General features: G+C 38.8%; 1 protein-coding gene and 2 long non-coding RNA genes across 4 annotated transcripts in view; 1 reads left to right on the plus strand and 2 right to left on the minus strand.

Annotated features, from left to right (window-relative positions):
• The window catches only part of LOC133556083 (uncharacterized), a 522,853-nt gene that overhangs the window by 238,370 nt on the left and 260,139 nt on the right, over window positions 1-24,344 (minus strand). The gene's annotated exons all lie outside the window — the stretch shown is intronic.
• LOC133556076 (hepatic leukemia factor-like) lies at window positions 529-10,705 on the minus strand. The gene is made up of 4 exons (XM_061905689.1): window positions 10,392-10,705; window positions 7,129-7,467; window positions 2,793-2,995; window positions 529-1,431 (listed from the first exon to the last, which is right to left on the minus strand). Exons 1-4 carry the CDS (start codon window positions 10,504-10,506, stop codon window positions 1,216-1,218), a joined length of 873 nt encoding a protein of 290 aa, XP_061761673.1. The 5' UTR covers window positions 10,507-10,705; the 3' UTR covers window positions 529-1,215.
• LOC133556079 (uncharacterized) overlaps window positions 20,729-24,344 on the plus strand; it is an 82,805-nt gene continuing 79,189 nt past the window's right edge. The window contains exons 1-2 of one of the 2 annotated variants that reach the window (XR_009807442.1): window positions 20,729-20,914; window positions 21,658-21,690. This is a non-coding gene — a long non-coding RNA (uncharacterized LOC133556079). The remainder of the gene's footprint in view (window positions 20,915-21,657; window positions 21,691-24,344) is intronic. The other variant, XR_009807441.1, reaches the window with a different exon arrangement.

Below are 24,344 nucleotides of genomic sequence, written 5' to 3' on the forward strand. Positions count from 1 at the left end.
AAAAGACTATCACAATAATCTAATTTTCTGAGACAGTCCTGTATGTTATATATATATATTACACGTACATACACACATGTATGTATATATATATATATATATATATATATGTATATATATATATATATACACGTGTGTGTGTGTGTATGTATATATATGTTATATATATATATATATATACACACAAACACATATGTATACACACATATATATACTGTGTATATATATATATATATATACATATGTGTATGTATATATATATTTCTTAAATTCTTCAGATATGTGAATGTAAATATATATTTTTTAAATTCTAATGAAAAACTATCAATAAAGCCCCCACATACTTAGATTTTTCAGTTTGGACACCCCTGAACTAAAGTATCAAAAGTATGGCTATTTTAAGTTAAGAATGGATATTAGAGCATGAAGATCTGGTATTGGCGGTATGGATATCTCAGTATGGAGCCGCTCACTACTCAGGTCCTCCTTTCACAGTGATGCTGCACACATATGAAAATGCCAGTGAAGTATTCTCGAAGTCTTTAATATTCTGGATCTGTTATGCCTTTAAAGTACATAGTTCAGTAATGTATAGGAAAAATACTGTACAAAACAACAACGTATAGATTAGGTTTATATAAACATCTCTTGTAACCAATAGATCATCTCTGGAGCGATTGGTTTGGTCTGTGGTCCACAAACTCATTAAAACCAACCTTTGCCTTTTTTTTTTCTCCTTGGTCAGCACGTTCTTTACATTCATGTCGCCATCTTGGCCAAGACGGGCGGCTACGCAGACACGAAGGTTCTACCACGCAGAGGGGGGCCGGGGGAAGGGGGGTTTACTACGCTCAACACAAGCAGAGAGAAGTTTGAAAACGAAAGAAAAACTAGGGAATTCATGCTGAAACGACATCATCGGTCATGGAGCGACATGGCAGCGGTGGGTGGGGGGGGGTGATTGTGAGCGAGGCTTTCGTGCACGGGGGCGGCGGCTTTATTGCTCCCTAGTGAGCCGCGGCTGAGGGGGCGGAGCGTAGCGCAGCGAGAAGATAAAAAAAAAGTGCCCGGATCACATGGCTTTTTAGCAGGAGGCTGAGAACAAAGTGAAAAATGACTTTGTGTGTGTTGTTGCCACCAGGAGACAATTTGTCCTTTAAAGGGAGGTGGGGTCAGGGGTCAAAGGGCGGGAATGCCGAGGCAGTGGGCGGAGCCTCACAGAGGCCCGTGCTGGGCCTGGTACTTGGCCACAATGTTCTTGCAGCGGCCCAGCTCCTTCCGCAGGTCGGACACCTCCATGCGCAGGGCGGCGTTCTCCTTCTCCAGGAAGCTGGCCCTGATGGCGATCTGGTTCTCTTTCAGCCGCCGGGCGTCCCGCGAGCGCTTGGCCGCCACGTTGTTCTTTCTGCGCCGCGCCCAGTACTTGTCGTCCTGCGGGGTCGCCCGGCAAAACAAGGCGGTTAACAGACTTCCAACAAAAAATTAAATGTAATGTATTATATTTCAATATCAAAAATATATATTAAATATAATATGTAATAATGTAATATGGATAATATCAAATCAAACAAATACAAATTAAATTATGATAAAAAAAATATTTTAAATAACTTTAACCTAAAAAAATACATTTAAAATATATAAAACAATACACAATTAAAATTAGAAATTGTAGTATTTGAAATAAAATACAATTAAATATAAAATACATAAAATATGATATATATTATCCATCCATGCATCCATTTTCTACCGCTTATTCCCTTTGGGGCCGCGGGGGGCACTGGTGCCTATCTCAGCTACAATCGGGCAGAAGGCAGAGTACACCCTGGACAAGTCGCCACCTCATCGCAGGGCCAACACAGATAGACAGACAACATTCACACTCACATTCACACACTAGGGACCATTTAGTGTTGCCAATCAACCTATCCCCAGGTGCATGTCTTTGGAAGTGGGAGGAAGCCGGAGTACCGGAGGGAACCCACGCATTCACGTGGAGAACATGCAAACTCCACACAGAAAGATCCCGAGCCCGGGATTGAACCCCAGACTACTCAGGACCTTCGTATTGTGAGGCAGACGCACTAACCGCTCTGCCACTGTGAAGCCCGATATATATTATAAAATAACAAATATATAAAATTGAATAAAAACTAATTAAAATGAACAAAATCCATCCATCCATTTTCTACCGCTTATTCCCTTTTGGGGTCGCTGGCGCCTATCTCAGCTACAATCGGGCGGAAGGCGGGGTACACCCTGGACAAGTCGCCACCTCATCGCAGGGCCAACACAGACAGACAACATTCACACTCACATTCACACACTAGGGCCAATTTAGTGTTGCCAATCAACCTATCCCCAGGTGCATGTCTTTGGAGGTGGGAGGAAGCCGGAGAACCCGGAGGGAACCCACGCATTCACGGGGAGAACATGCAAACTCCACACAGAAAGATCCCAAGCCTGGATTTGAACCCAGGACTGCAGGAACTTCCTATTGTGAGGCAGACGCACTAACCACTCTGCCACCGTGAAGCCCGATATATATTATAAAATAACAAATATATAAAATTGAATAAAAACGAATTAAAATGAACAAAATAAAATGTAAAATAATTTAAAATTAAAATTAGTAGTACAATTACAATTACAATTCAAAATAAAAGGTAATTTTTTTTATATCCATTAACTTGTCGCTCTGGGGGTGTTGCAAGCAGAAGGCAAAAAATTGAATTCGAATAAAATAAAATAAAAAGGGCTTTTTTTCCAGAAGCTGAAACTTTGGTCACCTTCAAGTCTTCGGGGATGAAGATCTTGCGGGCCTTCTTGATCATGGGCTGTGGTTTCAGCTCCTCAGGGGAGAACTTGCGTTTCCTGGGATCGAACACGGCCTGGCCGGGAACGCTGGATAGCGCCAGGTCTGCCGGGTCCGGCTCGTAGGCCAGCGGCACCTGGATGGACTCAGGGTCGATGGGGCTAGGCGTGTCCCGGGCTGAGGACAAGAAAAACAACCACATGTCAGTCAAGCTCCGTTCATCAATGTATGACATTACTACCTCATCCGCCCAGCAGGTGGTGCTGTCTACACACCGGTGAGTCACTCAAAAACACTTGTTTTCTTGCCCTATTTATGGTCGCTAGGCAACAGGTGTGCCAATCACAAAGCTTGTTGGCTGTTAAACATTAGCAGTAAAACTCCTCACTAAACAGGAAGTAGACGAATCTGAAATTTTATGTTTATTTTGTCCCGGCCACGGTAATATGACCTTTGACCTGAATCTACTGTAGGCCACACAAAGATTACTTGCTTGGGGTCAAAGGACGCAGGGATTTTTCTCTTTAATCTAATCGGCTTTACGCTGACGACTCCTTTTCTTTCAAACGACGTCGCTTGTTGGCGTCAACACGCGAGGCTCACTTTATGCAAACAACTCGCATCATGCCAAGTTAACGCCACAGTAAAACTCAGAACTCAACCAGATTGCACTTTTAAAGTTACAGTGGTGTATTTTTTTCGAGCCCCACCGTCACGCATGTCCTGCTTTTTCTTTGGCTTTTTGAATCACACAATTTGGAGTTTGAGCAAAAGGTTGTCTTTTAAGAGGAGAAGATTAAAAAATACTGGCCTCCTGATACAACTTTTTGATTCCAATATTGGAGCCTTGAGTAATATTCCGATACGATAACAACAGGAACCATACATAATAATATTGACCTATTTATCATTAGCCTTGTGGAATGGACCTTAGCTGTCTTTTAAGTAGAAGTGGAGCGGTAATTACTTTTTTTGTGACAACTAGGTCACAATAATTCATGAAGGGAAGCTCAAAATTGAATGGTGCGGACCCGTTTGTTACTGAATACTTTCTAATACGCTTCTGCCTTAGGGACTTTTGTATTTGTAAGTAATATGTAACTATAATTATTTATCCCTTTTTTATATTGACATATGTGCTGTTTTATTGTTCAATGATTTTTACCTATGTGTAGCTTGTGTGTTATTTTGTGCTTAGCTGTTGTGTAGCTGCTAGCTCCTAGTACCCGATACCCTAATATGTTTCTTTTTGTAAATGACTTGACTAAAATAGAAGAAATTGTGTGCTTATTGGAGGACATTTCGATGTTAACTGTCTGTTCAGCCTTTCACATGTAAACACGCTGCAGGACCGCTTGTATCGCACATTATATCACACACAAATAAACACAATGCAGGATTGTTTGTATCGCACAGGACATTACAAATTTTACATGCTGATATCAGACCGATATCCGATAACAATATCAGCTTATGGACAGTAAGTTAATACAGGAAGTAAGTGTCACACGCACACATCCTTGTTAGCACAGTTAACATTTGACATTATTATGGATGACATTTGTCATAAACTGCTGTGTCAGACGATAAGAAGACACAGTCGGAGGGTTATGTTGCCAACTTAGCCATGTGGCTGCTATGTTAGCGACTAATCAGAAAATTTGCAGCTTTTCTATTGCACATTTCTTTTTTTTAAAGCATATTTTGTGTTTTGGGGCTAAATAAAGTGAAGTGAAGTGAATTATATGTATATAGCGCTTTTCTTTACCATGAATTGATTAACGTGGACCCCGACTTAAACAAGCTGAAAAACTTATTCGGGTGTTACCATTTAGTGGTGAATTGTACGAAATATGTACTGTACTGTGCAATCTACTAATAAAAGTTTAAATCAATCAATCCTCTAGTGACTCAAAGCGCTTTACGTAGTGAAAGCCAATATCTAAGTTACATTTAAACCAGTGTGGGCGGCATTGGGAGCAGGTGGGTATAGAGTCTTGCCGAAGGACACAACGGCAGGGAGTAGGATGGCGGAAACGGGGATCGAACCTGGAAGCCTCAGGTTGCTGGCACGGCCGCTCTACCAACCGAGCTATACCGCCCCAGAGGCATGTAAGCATGACAAATACTAAATGAAGTGACAACATGAATACTATACAGTACAGTACACTGATTGGCTCAGCCACAGGAAGCATAACAATATTGGATCACAAGTGTAAATGTGACTAAAGGATGGTATTTCCTGTCCGCATGGCTCTAATATTATGAAAAATAATTTCTATGAAAATATCCCATTTGAAATGAATAAATCCTATCTGTAAAAAATGAATTAGTCACAGTCAATGAAATGTAGTGAAAAAACGACTAATTCTTCTGCTGCTGAGGCCCCAACACCCCTATCTAAAAGCACTCAGGCGGTAAAAAAACAAACACAAGAAAAAACTAAGTGCAAGAAGAAAGTTAATTTGTAGTTATGAACATGTTTGTTTTGTTTTTTCTGCAGTAGACTGGCTTGGCTTCTTTTTACACTTGTATGGCGCTCAAGGAAGGTGAGCAGGTAACTGAACATGCACCGCAGCTTGACCCTGGAGCAGACCCTTGTATGTTTCCGCGGCAACGTGAAAGTATTAAAGTATTTATTCAGGTCGTCTTCGTGTTGCGTGACAATCTCGGAAGACAATCCTGCCCTGCGGGTCACATGACAACTCGTCCAACCAGCTCGCCGACCTGACAACAAGTCATATGTTTGCCAGACACTTCGGTGCCGCCTACCTTCTGGCAACCCGAGCCCACCCCGATCGCGATGATAAAACAACAATCGACCACCTGCCGCACCTGCCGCGCACGCTCGTTGCCGGGAGCGCAACAGTGCACGTGACACACGCGCACGCCTGGGTCCATGTGACGCGGGGCGAGTGCGGGCTGTGCTTGGTGAGGGCGGGCGAGAGAAAAGAGAGAGCGTGCGCGAGTCAGGAGGGCAACGCCTGCTGCACATGGCGCCTGCATGTGTGTGAGTCACATGGCTCGGCACGCTGCACGGAGGACACGCTGTGCGCACGCACGCACACACACACACACACACACACACACACACACACACAACTTGACAAGTCCATTTGAGCGTTTGATTGACATCACGTGTCACTCCGACTGCTCTCTAATTTGTTTACTGAGAAAAGTGGGCGGGTCCCCTTTGGCAGGAAACCCACCACTTTTGCCTCGGCAAAATAAGAGCTTCATCACAAAGTTTTTTTGTTCTCGGACATTAAAACATCTCAAATGTATACACTACAACCGCAACATTCCGAGTTTCGCTGTTGATGTTTGGGGATCGTTACCAACAGGACAAGTTCGACAGTCGCCATGACGACGACACTAAACACTTGCAACGGTGATCACAACTCTTTTGTTGATCATAGGGCTGGGTGATAAAATATCATCAACATATATGCGAAAATGTATAAAAAATGTGTTTTAAAAAATATATTTATTAATTCTTCATTGGAAGAAAGCGGAAATTGCAAAGCAAGGTTGGTTGCATGAACAAAGACACTCGCTCTCTGGTAACCGAGCAACGCAGGAAGTGATCAGTGGGCGTGACAAGCTAACAGCCAAACAGATAACATGATCAACTATCTGGTGGTGTCTGGTAATTTATTCTTTGCATAGAGTGAGAAAACAAAGTAAAAATTAAGAAATTGTGGATAAAAGGTGAAAAGTCACCTGGACCAAGACAGCTAAAACCACAGCACCTGAGCTGCACTCACCCTTTAGAGCACAGCTGTAACTTCCTGGCACTAAACCTGCAGAAAATAGTTTTTCTCAGGTGTTTCTGTTTAGATCTTCACACTTTGCACTATTTTCTAACACTGTATTGAACATTTCTTACATATTCCTTATTTCTGCACCTTCATTTTATTGATAAGTGTTTAATATGATTTAAAATGTTTACATGTTTTTAGTTTTTTATGCGAGGGAATTATTGTTATTATTATACATTGAAATACAAATGTTTACGGTGAATTCAATATTTTTTTCTTGCTCCTTGTATTCTATAGGTCATAAAAAATATCAACTATTATCATTATGGACTGATAGCAGATATCGTTTCAGCCGTATCGCCCGGCCCGAGTTGACCAGTACTAGCGTGCGACGTAAAACGCTGATGAAAAACAACACGTGTCACCATGACGACAGCCGGTCAAACATGGCCGCCAAAGTCTAAGACAAAGGCTGTCAATCAAATTGTGTGTTTTGGTCCATTTCTGTTATGTGGAGGGGGCGTGGCCCAGTGAGGCGTGCGGACGCACCTGCGGCGCCGGGGCTGCGGAGGCAGGGCTGTGGCATGGCCGTGTGCAAGGAGGTGGTGGCGCGGCTGCTGAGGTCCACCACGGAGGGCGTGGGCGGGGCCTGGGGGGGCTGCGGTGCCTGAGACGCGGCCTGTTGCTGCTGGTGTCGCTGCTCGCCCTGCGCCGTGTTGGCGGGAATGCCATTCTCGGAAAGGAACTCCTCCAGGTCCATGTACTCCAGCTGGAAGTTGTCGCCGGCGTAGGGCAGCGTCTTGTCCCACAGGATGGGGCCCAGGAAGGCCGACTGTGGCGGGTTGGCCACGCTGCTCTCATCTTCCAACTTCTTCTCTTTGCCAAACCCTGGAAGGAACACACATACACACGTCACTATGTAGCGCTGTGATTCATGAACCCATATTTTTTCAATGTGACTCTGTATTTTGGGCTTTTTGAGAGTCACACGCTGGAAATTAAAATACGCGGAGGCCATTTTGATATTTGTTTTTTCTTTGAAAATGCTAAAACCAGTGTTTCTTTAGGATTATGCGATACATAAAAGATAAAATTTTACCTTCCAGGTGCTGCCATCTCCTGTTCTAAAACACTTTGACACTGTTATTGGTTTCAAAATGTAGCGTTTGAGGCAGCACAGAGTGCAGAGCGCAGCAGACTGGTAGTACAAAGATAGCATCAATATTCATTTCTACAAAGTTTGGAGAATGTATTTGCAGTTGTATGCCAATTTTGTTCCGTCAAAATCAAATTTGGCAATGTTAATTTCTGTTAGCCTATCAATTGTCAATCGCACGGTTTAACCTTTTTGACCTTTGGTTCCACTCAAATACTAACACTGAATGAGTAATCTTCCTCTTGATTTAATCCCATTCAAATTTCAGTGATAAAATGAAAATAATTAAAATACAAATACATTATTTCAGAATGTAATAAATAATTTATAATAGTAGATGTGTTTCTTAAACTGTCAATACAATTAAAGTACAAATGAAAAAAAAAAACAGCTTCACCGATTTAGTCATAATTTTTGCACAGAAGAAACTTCTCTATGACTTCATCCCCAGACGTCTTCAGTTAGTTTGTGTTTATTAAACTATCAACAAAATTAAAGTACAAATGAAAAACAAACAGCTTCACCAATTTGGTCATAATTTTTGCGCTGAAGAAAATACTCTATGACTTTAGCCCCAGATGGCTTCAGTATGTTTATGTTTCTTGACATTTAAATAAAATTAAAGTACAAATAAAAAAAAATCAGCTTCACCAATTCAGTCGTAATTTTTGCGCTGAAGGAACTTCTCTATGACTTTAGCCCCAGACTTCTTCAGTTTGTCTGAGATAGTCATTACTGCCACAAGAGGTGGAAAAAGTGTATTACAACCGAGTACCGCTGCGACAGACCACTGACGCGAAATATATTTTTTTGGTGGCCCTGCAGGAAACGCTCCTGAAATACTGGTCTAATGTATATTAGCATTAAGCTAGCAGCAAAAGAGCCAACTTTTATCCCGTAAAAAATGGTTTTGTTTTTCCCTGGCTAACTGCATTGTTGATTTAACATGATTCATATATGTATATCAGTACATTAATATTATTTTACAGTACCTTCCTTGTGGAGAATATCAATAAACAACTTCAAGAAGTTTCTTTATCTTGAATTTGAAACAAACATTTGAATATTTGCCACGCTAAATTACAAGAATCAGGTTGGAAAATATTTGTAAATAAATCAGTGGTGCACAAAGTGGTGCCCAAGTTACATTGCAGTACGATATAAACAACATGTTCAAGTCTTTAAAAAAATATATGTACATAAATCATTGCCAAATATGCAAATGAGCCACAAATAGATTGCCACTCACTGGGAAGCATTGCTAAACCCAGACCGGGATGCTAACGAGTTGTATACATCTAAATGATCTAAATGTCTACTGTGTTTTAGCGTTGTCAATGTTCCATCGGTAGTTCCTTTCCAGTTCTTCATTTTGCTGTGGTTCGGGATCAAAGAAAATGCTGACATGGCCGAAGACGCATTCTAAGGATTTCATTACCTTGACGTGTCAACGTGACTCGCCAAGAGAACGTCCTGTACTTTCCCTGCTTTGATTTTGGACAAAACAAAGGTAAAAGCCAAACAACAAGGGCATCAAGCGTGGGACGCAAAATTCCATGTAAGGTGTATTGAGACCTCACATGGATAACGCTATAATAACAATAATAATATTCATTACGGGCCTTGGGGAAGAAAATGGATGGATGGATAATAATCAATAATCGGCCATGTTGAGAGTGATGCACGGAGCAAGCGGCATTTAAAAAAAAAAAGCGGAGGCTACAAAGTCAAAAATGAGAAAAATCAAACTTTTGCTGGACCTTCAAAGCTGCTCAGCGTTTTTACTTTTTAATAATCTTTGTTTTATAGACTAATATCATCATCGTTCGATTAATCATTTATCGTTTATTCTAGTTTGGCAGCACTGTACGGTCTTTTAGGCTGCTGCTTCTTTCTTTTTCTTGCTTTTCTCCTCCGGTCATTGATGTTGTGTTGCTAGGAAACAGTTTTTTTTTTTTTTTTAATAATCATTTTAAACAAGCCTGTGTGTGGTTTCATCCTTATCCTTTATTAGAAAATGAACCTTCCTCCATAACTGCACCATGTTTACCAGACAATAAAGGGAAGTAAATGAGACAAAATAACAATGAGGGTTCAACAATAAAACGGGGAATTAAATAAAATTAGTTATTTTTTACACAAGTCAGCCTTCACAGGGGTACTTGTATTATAGTTATAAAGATGTAATTATTTTTGTATAAATGTTTGACATCAATAAAAACCGTGTTGTTGATAAAGATTAGAGTCTGAGGCGCCCTCTATCGGCCACAGGAGGAGACGTGTAATCGCCATTAAGACGACGGCTTTATAAGGTTATAAAGGCGACATGCTAACCTTTACGCACTCATTATTTTTTTTTTATTAATGATGATTTACGTAAATAATTAGCAAATGAGGTGGTTTACTTTGCACAAAACCGAGTGGCGAAACACGCAACAGAGTCGGTGGTCGTCTTCTTTTGACCCTCTTTGCAGTGTTTAAATGTACAAGACGAGGCCATTTTTTTACAAAGATCGTAAATTCTGAGACGACGTGTGCACGTTTCCAGGTTTCGGGGTGCTTTCGCTGTCAAAAGTGCGCACGTCTGCCGAGTGAGAAGATGATTTACGACAGACATGTCAGTCGTGATTTATTTCACCGGGAGGAACAAGCTTACCTTCGTCGTGCTGGAAGGGCAACTTGAGGGGATTCTCCAGCAGGGACTTGAGGACGCCATGAGTCGGCGGCAGGAAAGTTGTGTTGCTGGGAAGAAGTCCGGCCATTTTCTCCATGGATAGTCGCGGGCAGCTGGAGAACTAAGTTCGCAAAGACTTTAATTCCGACAAAGTGCGGCCAGTGAAGGACTCGCGAGCGCTTGGAAAAAAAAAAATAGACGCCGAGGCTCCGCGTAGCAGAGGGATGGTGAGCGGCGGACTATCGAGCTGGCTGCCTGGAGGCGGAGTGGGCGAGGAGGGCGGGGCAGCGCGGCTTTGACTGAGGAGCTCCGCGGCTCTCAGTGCCATGAGCGGAAACATGGCCTGTGACGTCAAAGCCAGGGGGCGGGGCCACCGCTGCGACTCGTTCATGGAGCGCGGGACATTGATGTTACATTCAGGTGCCATCGGAAATAAAGGAGTTACTCTCCCGGAGCGAGTTTTATAATTAACAGTCTGCCTTTTAGGGCTGTGAATCTTTGGGTGTCCCACGATTCGATTCAATATCAATTCTTGGGGTCATGATTCGATTTTTTTGATTCGATTCTCGATTCAAAAACGATATATGTCCGATTCAAAACGATTCTGTATTCATTCAATACATAGGATTTCAGCCGGATCTTCCCCAGTCTGCTGACATGCAAGCAGAGTAGTAGATTTATAAAAAAAAAAAAAAAATACATTTTATAATTTTAAAGGACAATGTTTCATCAACTGATTACAACAATGTAAATTTGTTTTAACTATTAAACGAACAAAAACTATGACTTATTTTATATTTCTGAAAATTTGGACACAGTGTGTTGCTTATGAGATGTGATGCAAGTGTAAGCCACTGTGACACTATTGTTCTTTTTTTTATTTTTTTATAAATTTCTAATGATAATGTCAATGAGGGATTTTTAATCACTGCTATGCTGAAATTATAACTTATATTGATACTGTTGATAATATTCATTTTTGTTTCACTACTTTTGGTTTGTTCTGTGTCGTGTTTGTGTCTTCTCAATTGCTCTGTTTATTGCAGTTCTGAGCGTTGCTGGGTCAGGTTTGGTTTTGGAAGTGGATTGCATTGTTGTGGTATTGCTGTGTAGTGGTTTGTATGATTGATAAAAAAATAAAAATAAATAACAACCAAACAAACAAAAAACAAAAATGTAATTAAAAGAAATTGATTTTTTAAAAATGAGAATCGATTCTGAATCGCACAACGTATTCGAATCGATTTTTTTTCCCACACCCCTACTGCTTTTACTCCAGTTTTAACTTTAATACAGTCATGTATGGCCCGGGAGCTGTTTATGACCTGCAGCTCATTTTTTTGATGACACGTTCTAAAATACTTTGAAAAGAAAAAAAAGAGGAATAAAAGAGCAAACAGGTGAAATAAAAAAGTTGCAATGTTGACACTAATAATAATTGTTCTGAAAACTGGCATTGCTCAAAAAAAAATATTTTTTGATTATTTAACCTCCAATTCCAACCCTTGATGCTGAGTGCCAAGCAGGGGGGGTAATGGGTCCTATTTTTTATAGTCTTTGGTATGACTCAGCCAGGGTTTGAACTCACAATCTATCGATCTTAGGGTGGACACTCTAACCACTAGGCCAGTGGTTCTCAAATGGGGGTATGCGTACCCCTGGGGGTACTTGAAGGTATGTCAAGGGGTACTTGAGATTCAAAAAAATATTCTAAAAATAAGCGGTAGAAAATGGATGGATGGATGGATAGCAACAATACAATTATCCTTTATAAATATATTTATTGAATGATACTTCAACAAAATATGAATGCAAGTTCATAAACTGTGAAAAAAAAATACAACAATGCAATATTCAGTGTTGACAGACAATTTTTTTGTGGACATGTTCCATAAATATTGATGTTAAAGATTTCTTTTTTTGTGAAGAAATGCTTAGAATTAAGTTGATGAATCCAGATGGATCTCTATTACAATCCCCAAAGAGGGCACTTTAAGTTGATTATTACTTCTATGTGTAGAAATCTTTATTTATAATTGTATCACTTGTTTGTTTTTCAACAAGTTTTTAGTTATTTTTATATCTTTTTTTTCCAAATAATTCAAGAAAGACCACTATAAATGAGCAATATTTTGCACTGTTATACAATTTAATAAATCAGAAACTGATGACATAGTGTTGTATTTTACTTCTTTATCTCTTTTTTTTTTTAACCAAAAATGCTTTTCTCTGATTAGGGGGTATTTGAATTAAAAAAAAATTCACAGGGGGTACATCACTGAAAGAAGGTTGAGAACCACTGCACTAGCCCATTGTGTATTGGCCTAATATTCCACTTTGAAATATTTTTTGGGGGGGAAATATTGCATCTTTAGTGTGTTTGTCATGTATTAGAAAAACACATTTTTCTTTGACAAAGAGGGCATTAAACAAAAAAACAAAACATAAAAAAATAATAAAGACTCGGATGGATCCCAAGTTAATCTTGAGACTTAAGTGTAGAAAGTAAAAAAAAAAGAAAAATAAGTAAATATTTTTTGGGGGGAAAATATTGCATCTTTAGTGTGTTTGTCATGTATAAAAAACAGTTTGTTCTTTGACAAAGAGGGCATAAAATAAACAAACAAAAAAATAATGACTCGGATGGATCCGAAGTTGATCTTGAGACTTAAGTGTAGAAAGTAAAAAAAAAGAAAAATTATTAAATATTTTTTCCAGGAAAAATATTGCATTCTTTGTGTTTTTGCCATAAAAACAGGGTTTTGACAAAAAGGGCTTAAGACAATAAAAACAAGAACAAAACATATTTTATATCGACAGATAGACCTGAAGTTGATCTAGAGATTTAAGTGTTGATTAAAAAAACAAAAACAAAAAAAACATGAAGGACCTATTCTGAACACCTTTATGAGTGGGACTCTTTTGGTTTCCCAATCATTTTAGCAGGATTAAAAAAAATAATAAAAAATGTGAATGTCATTGCTCAAACAAAAATAATGAGTCAATTGAGTCAGTGAATCATATTGCTCCAATGACTTTACATCAAATATTCCACTTTGACATATTTTTTGGGGGAGAAAATATTGCATCTTTAGTGTGTTTGTCATGTATAAAAAACGTTTTTTTTTGTTTTTTTTTGACAAAGAGGGCATAAAACAAATAAACAAAAAATATAAAAAATATAAAAACTTATAGTCAATGGTTATATCTGAAGTTAATCTGGAGACTATAGTGTAGAAAGTAAAAAAAAAAGAAAAGAAGAGAAGTATGGCTTATTTTAACACTTTTATGTGTTCGGCTCTTTTGGATCCCCAATCATTTTAGTAGGATTTTTTTTTTTTTTTTTTTTAAACTATCAGTTAGCCAGTTTCAGTTCATTTCATACATGCATATGATACAATGTAAAGCATCACATATTTCCAGTTGTTTCATTACAGCAAGTACGAAAAAGAGTAGGAAGAAGCAGTGCTTATTTACCATAACAATTTTATCCCATTTCCTTGTCCTCTGTAACAGAACAGTTAATAAATAAATAAATAAATATTAAATAAATAAATAATCTTTATCTCAAAAGGGGAAAAAATACATTGCTTAGAAAATAATAATGAATCAAAATGAATGATGTCATGAATTATGGACTTAATTTTTGCTCCGATTATTTCACTTACGTTTTGAAATATTTTTGGGGGAAAATATTGCGTGTTTTGTGTTATTGCCCAAAAAACAGGGTTTTGACAAGAAAAAGGCATCAGACATAAAAACAAAAAGTACTTTGTAGGGACAGATAGACCTGAAGTCGATCCAGAGATTTAAGTGTTGATTAAAAAAAGAATGACAGCCCCAAAGCAAGATGATTCCACCCCCATGCTTCACAGTAGGTGTGGTGTTCTTGGGATGCAACTCAGTATTCTTCTTCCTCCAAACACGACGAGTTAGTTGAGTTTATACCAAAAAGTTCTATTTTGGTTTCATCTGACCACATGACATTCCCCCAATCCTCTGCTGTATCATTCATGTCTCCATTTTGGTATAAACTCAACTCGTCGTGTTTGGAGGAAGAAGAATACTGAGTTGCATCCCAAGAACACCAAACCTACTGTGAAGCATGGGGGTGGAAAAATCATGCTTTGGGGCTGTTTTTTTCTGCTAAGGGGACAGGACAATTGATCCGTGTTAAGGAAAGAATGAATGGGCCCATGTATTGTAAGATTTTGAGCCAAAACCTCCTTCCATCAGCGAGAGCTTTGAATGGTTGACCAAATACTTATTTTCCACCATCATTTACAAATAAATTCTTTAAAATTCCTACAATGTGAATTCCTGGATTTTGTTTTCACATTCTGTCTCTCACAGTTGAAGTGTACCTATGATGAAAATTACAGACCTCTGTCATCATTTTAAGTGGGAAAACTTGCACAATCGGTGGCTGACTAAATACTTTTTTGCCCCACTGTAGATATATATATATATACATATATATATGTATAAAAATATACATATATATATATATATATACATATACAGATATATGTAAGTATACAGTGTGTCCCTTAATGTAAACATTTTGAACACCCCTGCTAAAAATCTAAAACAGCCTAAGACGTATTAAAAACAAGTTATTACCACAAGTACATAAAAATGAGCTCGCTCTACATTTAACATAGCCAACAGAAGGTTCATACAAACAAATTTCAAATCTCCCTAACGTGACAATATTGTATTTACGAGCACTAGCATACCTTTACGCCTGCCAAAACCCATCAATCACACGCCGTCAGCCACGATAAAGTTAATTGCCGTACTCTGTCATACTTTAAACGTTGGTAATGGTGCCACAACTCAGTCATGTGACCCAGGCGACACACCTCATATACAGTCCTGGGTACTCGCTGTAAATAATAACCAGCACGATAAAAACGGTTTGTGAGAAGGACACAAATGCTACCTCGACCTACTTCCACGTCTCCCAGGTGCTAACTCATGACAACTCCAGCTTATCACGCTGAGTCATGTCTCAGAAGTCGCTCGTTTTCGACACACACACACACACAAACACACACACACACACACACACACACACACACACACACACACACACACACACACGCACACACACGCACGCACACACACACACACACACACACACACACACACACACTGACAACAAGGTCAATGCTAATAAGAGCATTTGACTCGGAGGCTGTACAGTATCCTAGTGACCATATTTTATTATGTTACATATAACGACTACGTGCTGTATGAACGTATTCATGTCATTTATCAGCAGGGTTGCCAACTCGCTGGGAAAAAAAAATGAAAAAAAAAGTGACACCTTGCGGGGCTGGCTGGCTGACCTCATTTCTGTGACCTCCTTTATTTGTGTGAAAGGAGTTGTATAAAACCCACAAAGCTTGAGCCCGTCTTGTTTGTTGATCATGTTCCACCCTTGCTTCCATTTTTTATTAGATAACCTGAGGACTTGCGCATGTTTTTAACCTACTTGGTAGTGGCGTGCGATACCGATGATGTCCTTTTCTGATCCGATACCGAGTTAATGTTGGACTGGTGAAGGCGATACCGATCCGATACTTTGTGCAAATGCACCTAATGTGTCTGTTAAAATTTAAAAAGTTGTGTATTTCAATTAATAACATAGCTCAAATCAGGAGTCACCAACGCGGTGCCCGCGGGCACCAGGTAGCCCATAAGGACCAGATGTGTCGCCCGCTGGCCTGTTCTAAAAATAGCTCAAATAGCAGCACTTACCAGTGAGCTGCCTCAATTTTTTCAATTTTATTTATTTACTAGCAAGCTGGTCTCGCTTTGCTCGACATTTTTAATTCTAAGAGCGACAAAACTCAAAATTTGAAAATCGAAGGAAATACTTTAAAAACTTGGTCTTCACTTGTTTAAATAAATGTTTTAGTTTTTTTTACTTTGTTTCTTATAACTTTCAGAAAGACAATTTTAGAGAAAAATACAGCCTTAAAAAGGATTTTAGGATTTTTAAACACATATACCTTTTTACCTTTTAAATTCCCTCCTCTTCTTTCCTGACAATTTAAATCAATGTTCAAGTATTTTTTTTATTTTATTATTGTAAAGAATGACAAATACATTTTAATTTAATTCTTCATTTTAGCTTCTGTTTTTTCGATGAAGAATATTTGTGAAATATTTCTTCAAACTTATTATGATTAAAATTCCAAACAATTATTCTGGAAAATCTAGAATATCTGTAGAATCAAATTTAAATCTTATTTCAAAGTCTTTTGAATTTCTTTTAAAATTTTTATTCTGGAAAATCTAGAAACAAAAATATTTGTCTTTGTTAGAAATATAGCTTGGTCCAATTTGTTACATATTCTAACAAAGTGCAGATTGGATTTTAACCTATTTAAAACATGTCATTAAAATTCTAAAATTAATCTTAATCAGGAAAAACTACCGATGATGTTCTGTAAATTCCTTTTTAAATTTTTTCAAAAAGATTCGAATTAGCTAGTTTTTCTCTTCATGTTTTTCGGTTGAATTTTGAATTTTAAAGAGTCGAAATTGAACATAAACTATGTTTCAAAATTTAATTTTCACTTTTTTTTGTATTTTCTCCTCTTTTAAATCGTTCAATTAAGTGCTTTTTTCATCATTTATTCTCTACAAAAAAAACCTTACGTAAAAGGAAAAAAAATATACGACGAAATGACAGACAGCAATACCCATTTTATATATATTTTTCATATATATAGATTTATTTATTAAAGGTAAATTGAGCACATTGGCTATTTCTGGCAATTTATTTAAGTGTGTATCAAACTGGTAACCCTTTTCATTAATCAGTACCCACGAAGTAGCTCTACGTTTCAAAAAGGTTGGTGACCCCTGGCTTAAATAATACAGTTATTTATATAATATCATTATTTATGATACAGCATGTATTATATGCATGTTTACGTTATCATGTCAGCATGCTGACATTAAAGTGCTAGCTTTTTTAAGCTAATTTTGCAACCCCTCACCTTAGAGTCGCATAACTTAGTATGTGACACTTGTCTACTGCTAGCATGCTCATGTTAGCATGCTAACATTAAAGTGCTAACGTTTTTAGCCAATTGTACTTTTTTCCCCCTGTATATCCATACCCATACACCTTAGAGCAGGGGTGTCAAACGTACGGCCCGAGGTTTTATCTGGCCCGCGGGATGAGTTTGCTAAGTACAAACCCCGTTTCCATATGAGTTGGGAAATTGAGTTAGATGTAAATATAAACGGAATACAATGATTTGCAAATCCTTTTAAACCCATACTCAATGAATGCACTACAAAGACAACATATTTGATGTTCAAACTCATAAACTTTATTTTTTTTCTGCAAATAATAATTACCTTAGAATTTCATGGCTGCCACACGTGCCCAAGTAGTTGGGAAAGGGCATGTTCACCACTGTGTTTCATCACATTTTCTTTTAACAACACTCAATAAACATTTGGAAACTGAAGAAAATATTTGTTGAAGCTTTTCAAGTGGAATTCTTTACCATTCTTGCTTGATGTACAGCTTAAGTTGTTCAAAACTCCGGGGTCTTGTTGTCGTATTTTACGTTTCATAATGCGCCACACACTTTCGATGTGAGACAGGTCTGGACTGCAGGCGGGCCAGGAAAGTACCCGCACTCTTTTACTACAAAGCCACGCTGTTGTAACAAGTGGCTTGGCACTGTCTTGCTGAAATAATCAGGGGCGTCCATGATAACGTTGCTTAAATGACAACATATGTTGCTCCAAAGCCTGTATGGACCTTTCAGCATTAATGGTGCCTTTACAGATGTGTAAGTTACCCATGCCTTGGGCACTAATACACCCCCATACCATCACAGATGCTGGCTTTTGAACTTTGCGCCTATAACAATCCAAATGGTTATTTTCCTCTTTGTTCCGGAGGACACCGCGTCCACAGTTTCCAAATATAATTTGAAATATGGACTCGTCAGACCACAGAACACTTTTCCACTTTGCATCAGTCCATCTTAGATGATCTCGGGCCCAGCGAAGCCGGCGGCGTTCCTCGGTGTTGTTGATAAATGGCTTTCGCTTTGCATAGTAGAGTTTTAACTTGCACTTACAGATGTAGCGACCAACTGTAATTACTGACAGTGGTTATTTGAAGTGTTCCTGAGCCCATGTGGTGATATCCTTTACACACTGATGTTGGTTTTTGATGCAGTACCGCCTGAGGGATCAAAGGTCCGTAATATCATCGTTTACGTGCAGGGATTTCTACAGATTCTCTGAACCTTTTGATGATTTTACGGACCGTAGATGGTAAAATCCCTAAATTCCTTGCAATAGCTCGTTGAGAAATGTCGTTCTAAAACTGTTTGACAATTTGCTTACAAATTGGTGACCCTCGCCCCATCCTTGTTTATGAATTACTTAGTATTTCATTGAAGCTGCTTTTATACCCAATCATGGCACCCACCTGTTCCCAATTAGCCTGCACACCTGTGGGATGTTCCAAATAAGTGTTTGATTAGCATTCCTCAACTTAATCAGTATTTATTGCCACCTTTCCCAACTTCTTTGTCATGTGTTGCTGGCATCAAATTCCAAAGTTAATGATTATTTGAAAAAAAAACAAAAAACAATTTATCAGTTTTAACATCAAATATGTTGTCTTTGTAGCATATTCAACTGAATATGGGTTGGAAATCATCTGCAAATAACTGTATTCCGTTTATATTTACATCTAACACAATTTCCCAACTCATATGGAAACATGGTTTGTGTAAAAATGAGTGGAAATTTTAGAATTAATGAAACTGCTGTACTACATGTGTCCGCTAGATGTCGCAATAGCAATTGTTTGTATCTTTGTCGATAATGCTACATATGTAAAAACACATATAAACCACATGACATTAGTGCACCAGTCGAGGAAAATGAGTAAGCTACATAAATAACATCCTGTAATTCCCATCCATCCATCTTCTTCCGTCCATCCGAGGTTGGGTCGCGGGGGCAGCAGCCTAAGCAGGGAAGCCCAGACTTCCCTTTCTCCAGCCACCTGGTCCAGCTCCTCCTGAGGCTTTCCCAGGCCAGCCAGGAGACACAGTCTTCCAAATGTGTCCTTGGTCTTCCCCGTGGCCTCTGTAATTTGATTTTGATATCATTTTTTTTATCTTGATAGATAGAAAATGAACACCAATGAGTTGACTGATGAACAATATCACATAATTTATTCAGAAAGTATAAATAACGTCAAATAAAGATGGAATACTATTAACCGCAACATGTAAGTGTAAAAAAACAACAACATTGTGAACTGTAAATTTTCAGAATGTCCTTGTTCTATTTTTAAAGAAAGAAAACAATCTGAAGTTGTCTTTATTTTCAAATCATTGTGCCGTGATTTGACCAGTCCGGCCCACTTGGGAGTAGATTTCTCTCCATGTGGCCCCCGATCTAAAATAAGTTTGAGACCCCTGCCTTAGAGTCATATAACTTGGTTTGTGACACAAGCTATCTATTAGCTTGCTAGCATACTAACATTAGCATGCTAACTTTTTTTTAGCTAGTTTTGCAACCGTTTAGCCCAGAGTAATATCACTTGGTGTGTGACACTTGTTAACTGTTTGCAACTGCAAGCTAACTTATACTTGCTACCTTTTTAATCTAACTTTACACTTTTTTTTCTATATACGCAGCCATACACCTTTGAGTCATATACATTGGTATATGAAACATGCTGACTGTGATCATGCTATCGTTAGCACACATGCTAAGTGTTAGCATTTTTATGTAAACATGCTACTGTTTTAGGCCAGCTCCGTGGCTCATTTTGTACAGTTACACACAAAACTCATAGATTCAGACACTCAGCCCATCACAAATTTCCAAAGGAATTTTCTAGTTTATTATGATACAGGTGCTGTGAATCAAGCTAATGTTTTTACAAGATCCAGAAATGTAAACATTACTTTAATTTAAAAGAAGCTAATTGGTGTGGTTATTGTGAACCATTTCATGCACGGTCCTTATTGATCTTGTTCGTCACATTAAATATGGCAACACCAGTGAACAATACTGGATTACGCGTTCTTCCTCCTCGCGCATGTAACAGTTATTGTTGTTTTTGGACGGCATTAAAGTCGTCATATCATGATTTCCCCCCCTACATTTAAACAAGGTCCTTGTGGTTTACAGAACATGTGCATAGACCTATTTTCAAATCGCTTTTTTTCCCTTTCAACACAGTTTGTAATGGCAATTTTCTAATCAAGTAGTCAAACAACATTGTCTTTATATGAAAAGCTCGAGCGTTTCAAAAGGCACAGGTCACATTCGTAGCAAGTGCAGAAGGAATGCACAATAGGAAGAAAGACGTGTGATTTTTTTTTAATACACTGAATACAAGGTGAGAGGAAGGGAGTAGGTGTGAAGACTTTTCTTCGGCATGGTAATGCCGGTGTAGTTTTCCCGTGGATGCGTCGAAGCAGAACACAGCAAAGGTAAGATATAAGGTATTTATTTAATAACAAAATGCTATGAACAAAAACACTGGTGTAAAGAGAAAAGGTAAACAAAAGACGCTAGCGTGAAAGCTAGGATAAAACACAAGGAAAACTAAAACTTGGTACGAGGACACAAAAGAGTAAACAAAAACATTCAGCATGGAAGCTGGAATATAAAGTGGCTTAGCATGAGAGCTAGCGAGAAAATACATACGAAGGATGAGAGTTGTCACTGATGCGTGTGGGCAAATTAGGATCCGAGAATGAGTGAACAGAAAAGGTGAGCTTAAATAGGAGGGTGATAATTATTAGCAGGTGTGCGGGGCGAGACTAGCAGGTGGACTAATGAGTGACCATGGTGACAAAGCAAACAGGAAATACGGAGTCGGAGAAATATACAAAATAGAAAAATAAATAGTTTAGAGCTGAGCAGCAGATCGCAACAGTAGGCTCAGTTCGGAGGGGGGAGAGAGCATGTGACGCAACTCAGTGGAAAGTTCCCTCACTGGGAACAGTGGTGCATTGTTGAATGAGTTGGATACTACAACCAATCACAGCATTCTCCTTCTTCAAGTCGCATCTTGGCCATTTTATCCGTTAAACTAAAGCATGAACTAAAAATGGCGGACATGTGCAAGGCAGTCCAGTTTCAAGAGTCCAAATGCTCGGGGGCCCGACAGTGAAATGAGGATGTTATTGTCAGGACTTTGACTTGGATTTCTTTTGCTTTTTCCACGCAGAGGGAATTTGGAACGAGCCAGGCGTGAATTCAGGTACATATTTAATTTATTTATATACTATAACACAAAAAGGAAAAACAAAGGGCGCGCTGAGTGGCGGATAATAACCTAGACTAAACTCCAGACAAAACTGCACAATGGCGTGACTATATCCAAATAAACAAAAGATACTATCAAAGGTACAAAACAAACCAAAAACATGCACAGAGGCATAAATACAAACAAGATCTTACGTGGCGTGGTCAAAACAATCATCAGTGTGGCAAGGCAAGGTAGGTGCGTGGTCATAGTAAGTAACATGTAGCACAAGCATGTAGCAAGTAGTACAGCATAAGCAGTAAACAAAGTTCCCAGGCCGAGGAACAGAAAACAAATGACTTAAATAGTGACTATGATGATGAGAAACAGGTGTGGGGCTGAGGGAAGGGGCGTGACTTGGAGACCAGGTGGAAACTAATGAGTAACTAACGAAACCAACAAAACCAGGAAGTGCAAAAAATGGGAAACCAGAGTCCAAAAACAAGGCATGACAGTTATATTCCTTTGACACTGCAACGTAAACACATGGGTTTTCACAATTAATTAGCGTGTGCAGCTCGACAGATAGTGAACAGCATGAAGAAACAGAAGCTCCAGAAGGTTTTGTTGAGGACTGATGTTACTTCTTTTAAATAATTTTCCGTCCTTAATTTGATTTCTTACCACTTCTTCCTTCATTAAGACTAAACATATACACATAAAATAAACATTACAAAAGTATAACACCCATTGTGTATTTTACATAAATTTAACAGGCTTAGTGTTATTACATTCACACAACACAAACCCTCCTCATTGTTAGAAAGCCCACTGTTTCATATGTTTGTGTTTATGCTTCACAGAGGAGAGTATTTGGCGAGCGCCGTTTTGTCCTATTACTTTCGTCAGTTCTTGAACTCACCGTAGTTGTGTGGACTGTGGCGCAACAGTTTCTCAGACGCTGCCACAGAAAGACATGTTTTCTGTCACTCCTCCTTTGTCCACCAAATGTTTATACTGTGCTTCAATGCACAAAGGTTAGCTTTGTTGATGTTATTGACTTGTGTGAAGTGCTAATCGGGCACATTTAGTCAGTGCATGACTGGAAGCTAATAGATGCTAACATGCTATTAAGGCTAGCTGTATGTACATATGGCATCATTATGCCTCGTTTGTAGGTATATTTGAGCTCAGTTGAAGTATTTAATTTATATGATAGTTGTTTGTGCGCCATGTTGTTCCAGACCACAGCAAACGTTACCCAGCTTGCACAGACTAATAAATCCATTAGAAGAAGACAGCCTGCCTTTTCCTTTGACTTAGACACCATTCTAAGCCAGTAATTTCCAGGAGTTATCTCACCCTTTAAGAAGTTTTACTAATGTTTTCCAATGTTGTAAAAATTGGTAGAGTAAACAAGTGGTGGGAAAAAGTACTACAACTGAGTACCAAAACAGATATTGCCCTATGGTTAAAAAACACTGACCTTTAACACGAGGTTTTGTCTTTAAATATATATTATATGAGTTTTATTGGCACCTTTTTTTACATGATGTCTTCCTTCTTTTGTGTTTCTTTCTGTCCCAAAACCTGCTCATATGGTTTTGTGCCCCGCAGTCATCAGATGTTTCTCCTTGGCTTTCATTTCCTTCTTCCAACTTTCACCAACAAACTAACCTTTGTTTGGAAACATCAAACTCTTGGCTCGCGGCCGGCTTGGCATCTGCAAACAAGCTAACGATGCCAACGATTGGCGCAGCCGGAAGTTAGCGCAAAGAGGCACATGGTTCCATGATGTTGGTATGTGAATGGACAGACAAGTGTTTGTGTGCATGGTGTTTTTATGTGAATGGACAGACAGGTGTTAGTTTGCATGATGTGTGTTGGTGAATAGACCGGAAACTTTTTGTGTACGGATGTTTTTATGTAAATGGGCAGACATGTGTTTGTTTACATGATGTTTGTAGGTGAATGGACAGACAGGTGATTTTTTTTTTAACATGATGTTTGTAAGTGAACGGACCGACAGGTGTTTGTTTACATGATGTTTGTAGGTGAATGGACGGACATGTGTTTGTTTACATGGTGTTTGTAGGTGAATGGAGAGGACAGGTGTTTTTGTACGTGATGTTTGTAGGTGAATGGACCGACAGGTGTTTTTTTACATGATGCTTGTAAGTGAAGGTACCGACAGGTGGTTGTTTACATGATGTATGTCGGTGAATGGACAGACAGGTGATTGTTTACATGATGTTTATGGGTGAATGGACGAAGAGGTGTTTGTTTACATGATGTTTGTCGGGGAATGGACAGACAGGTGTTTTTTTACATGATGTCTGTAGGTAAATGGACGGACAGGTGTTTGTTTACATGTTGTTTGTAGGTCAATGGACAGACAGGTGTTTGTTTACATTATGTTTGTAGGTCAATGGACAGACAGGTGTTTGTTTACATTATGTTTTTAAGTGAAGGGACCGACAGGTGTTTGTTTACATGATGTATGTCGGTCAATGGACAGACAGGTGGTTGTTTACATGATGTATATCGGTGAATGGACAGACAGGTGATTGTTTACATGATGTCTATGGGTGAATGGACGGAGAGTTGTTTGTTTACATGATTTTTATGGGTGAATCGACGGAGAGGTGTTTGTTTACATGATGTATGTA

Source organism: Nerophis ophidion, linkage group LG07 (genome assembly GCF_033978795.1).
Source record: "Nerophis ophidion isolate RoL-2023_Sa linkage group LG07, RoL_Noph_v1.0, whole genome shotgun sequence".
In the NCBI taxonomy this organism is placed as follows: Eukaryota; Metazoa; Chordata; class Actinopteri; order Syngnathiformes; family Syngnathidae; genus Nerophis; species Nerophis ophidion.

Bases quoted from the DNA above. Each gene is read 5' to 3' on its own strand.
- LOC133556076 (XM_061905689.1), bottom strand. From the start codon at position 10,506: ATGGAGAAAATGGCCGGACTTCTTCCCAGCAACACAACTTTCCTGCCG. The intron at 7,468-10,391 runs GTAAGCTTGTTC...TGTTCCTTCCAG, and splicing joins GCCCTTCCAGCACGACGAAG to GGTTTGGCAAAGAGAAGAAG. The intron at 1,432-2,792 runs GTGACCAAAGTT...GCGACCCCGCAG, and splicing joins TCATCCCCGAAGACTTGAAG to GACGACAAGTACTGGGCGCG.